The 2038-nt window shown below is 44.5% G+C and overlaps 1 protein-coding gene across 1 annotated transcript in view; it reads left to right on the top strand.

Annotated features, from left to right (window-relative positions):
- Positions 1 to 1243: 1243 nt before the first annotated feature.
- Positions 1244 to 2038, top strand: part of LOC308171102 (haloacid dehalogenase-like hydrolase domain-containing 5) — a gene marked incomplete at both ends in the record, with an annotated part of 8588 nt that continues 7793 nt past the window's right edge. Inside the window, one exon of the mRNA XM_080545973.1 lies at positions 1244 to 1363. Coding sequence (XP_080402099.1) covers positions 1244 to 1363 — 120 coding nt within the window. The remainder of the gene's footprint in view (positions 1364 to 2038) is intronic.

Below are 2038 nucleotides of genomic sequence, written 5' to 3' on the forward strand. Positions count from 1 at the left end.
TGCATCTGGTAGCTGCCGCCGCATTTTGTCCTCCCCTGGTGGATCCGCAGGCCCAAGTAGGTTGTTACTTTGGACCACCCACAGCTGCATTCTCTCAGGATCCTTTGATCGTTAGTCGTTGCCGTTCCAGTCGTTACCGTGTTATCTGTCCTGATTGGTCCATCTTCCATCCCGCCTCTCGGTGGACCGCCGGGTTGTTTTTTCCTTATTCTGCTTGTAGTTAGTTTGGGGAGTCCCTGTAGCAAGGCTACAAGGACGTGTTTAAAGGGTAACTAGCCCCGCCACCCCCGGTGCAGTCTTTCCTGCCGCCAGCCAGACTTCCCTGGCAGCCCACCAGTCTTTCCTGGATGCCAACTGCTCTTTTCTCAGTAGTCACTGGCAAGCCAGATTAGATAGATGAACTATATAATAGTTTGCCTAACTGGCCATCGGATTTGGGCTCCTAATATCTAATAAGCACTACGGTTTTCTTATTTTATCGGATTAAAGTAGCAAAGACCAGAAATTTCCATTGACCGCCAGTCAAACTTCTCCACTTCTATCACCCAAAAAGGGGCGTGGACATGACGGGAGAGCTAAATACCCGGATGTGTTTGAATTGCATAGAGAGTTTGAATTTTGTCAGCTGTAAAGCGGATGTGTTTCCTAGAACATGTAAATGCAACTGCGTATCACAATATTGCATTACAATTTGAATATTGACTCAAATAACGCAGGCAAAAGTGGCAAATGAATATGCTATTTTGGGATTGCAAAGTCATTTGCACATTAGAATGAACTTTTGAATTTTGTCAGCTACAAAGCAGCGCATGACTTTGGAAATTAAATGTCAAATGGCTTTGCATTATAATTTTAATATTGACAGCGAATGTGCACATCGGGTACATGAAAATGAAAATGCAAATCATTAGAATTGCATTTGAATTTGAATATTGTCTGAAAGAATGCATGCAAAAGTGGAACATGCAATTGCAATCTCATATTGCATTAGCATTTGAATTTAGTCAGCTATATGCTTCCATACAACCCCCTCCCTCCCCACCCCACCCATCGCCTCTCCTCGGACCACCTCCTCCCTGTCGTCACGTTGTTTTGCATCAAGAGATATATATGAAGAGGCTCGACTTGAACACGATGAAAGGAGATTAGAGAGATATGAAGGGCGTCAACACGATGGGAGAAGATTAGAACAAAACAAAAAAAAGAAGGAAAAAAAGGATACTAGAGCAACAATAGCAGAGATATGAGGGGCCTGAGGTTTTTCCACCGGGCGGTGACTTCTCTGAGCAGCCGGCAAGTTAACGGAGGAACGTCTGTCTTGGCACGATGTGGAATGTGCGGATCTCCAACGTCAAAGAGCAAGGTACTATATGAATAGCCTGGGTCCTAAGGCATTAGGCATCGCTAAGCTAACAGTGTCTTAACCAGACATAGAAACTGTAGCAGAGAGACAGGACATTCAGGACTCCAATCAATAGCTGTACATCCCTAACCCTAGTAGGGAGAAATTACACTGTAACATCGGAGCGTTGATGTGTGCACTTTGTGTGAATATGATCCATCAGATGCATGCATTGTTGCAATTTAACGATGCAAAGTCTTTTTTGTTGTTGCATGAAATCTCTTGTTGCATTGAGATAGATCAGTCATTCATTCGAGTAGATTAATGCCTTGAAGCTGAAATCTACCGTAATAGCGATCAGGCATGTTCTAATAAAAGTAAACTAAGCCTATTACTTTTTGGTACAATGATGATGTATTCACGTGTTCATCTAGATAATTTAGGACCCCCCCCCCCCCCCCCGTTCTCATAGTTGCATAACCCTACCTTTAACTGTAACCGATCGTCTAGTAACAATAGTCTAAAAACACAACCTCCAGCGAAATGATTCCCACCAATGGCAATGTCCAGAAACGTGAGAAGGGGGTCAGACAGGCACGTGATTGGAGAACGTGTTTGGGCCACGCCACGTGACCTGCTTACATTCCCATACCTTGTACACCCCCTGTGGAGGGGCTGCTGTACCCCCCTATCTCC

This window comes from Nansenia antarctica (genome assembly GCF_963989245.1).
Source record: "Nansenia antarctica genome assembly, chromosome: 15".
Lineage (NCBI taxonomy): Eukaryota > Metazoa > Chordata > Actinopteri > Argentiniformes > Microstomatidae > Nansenia > Nansenia antarctica.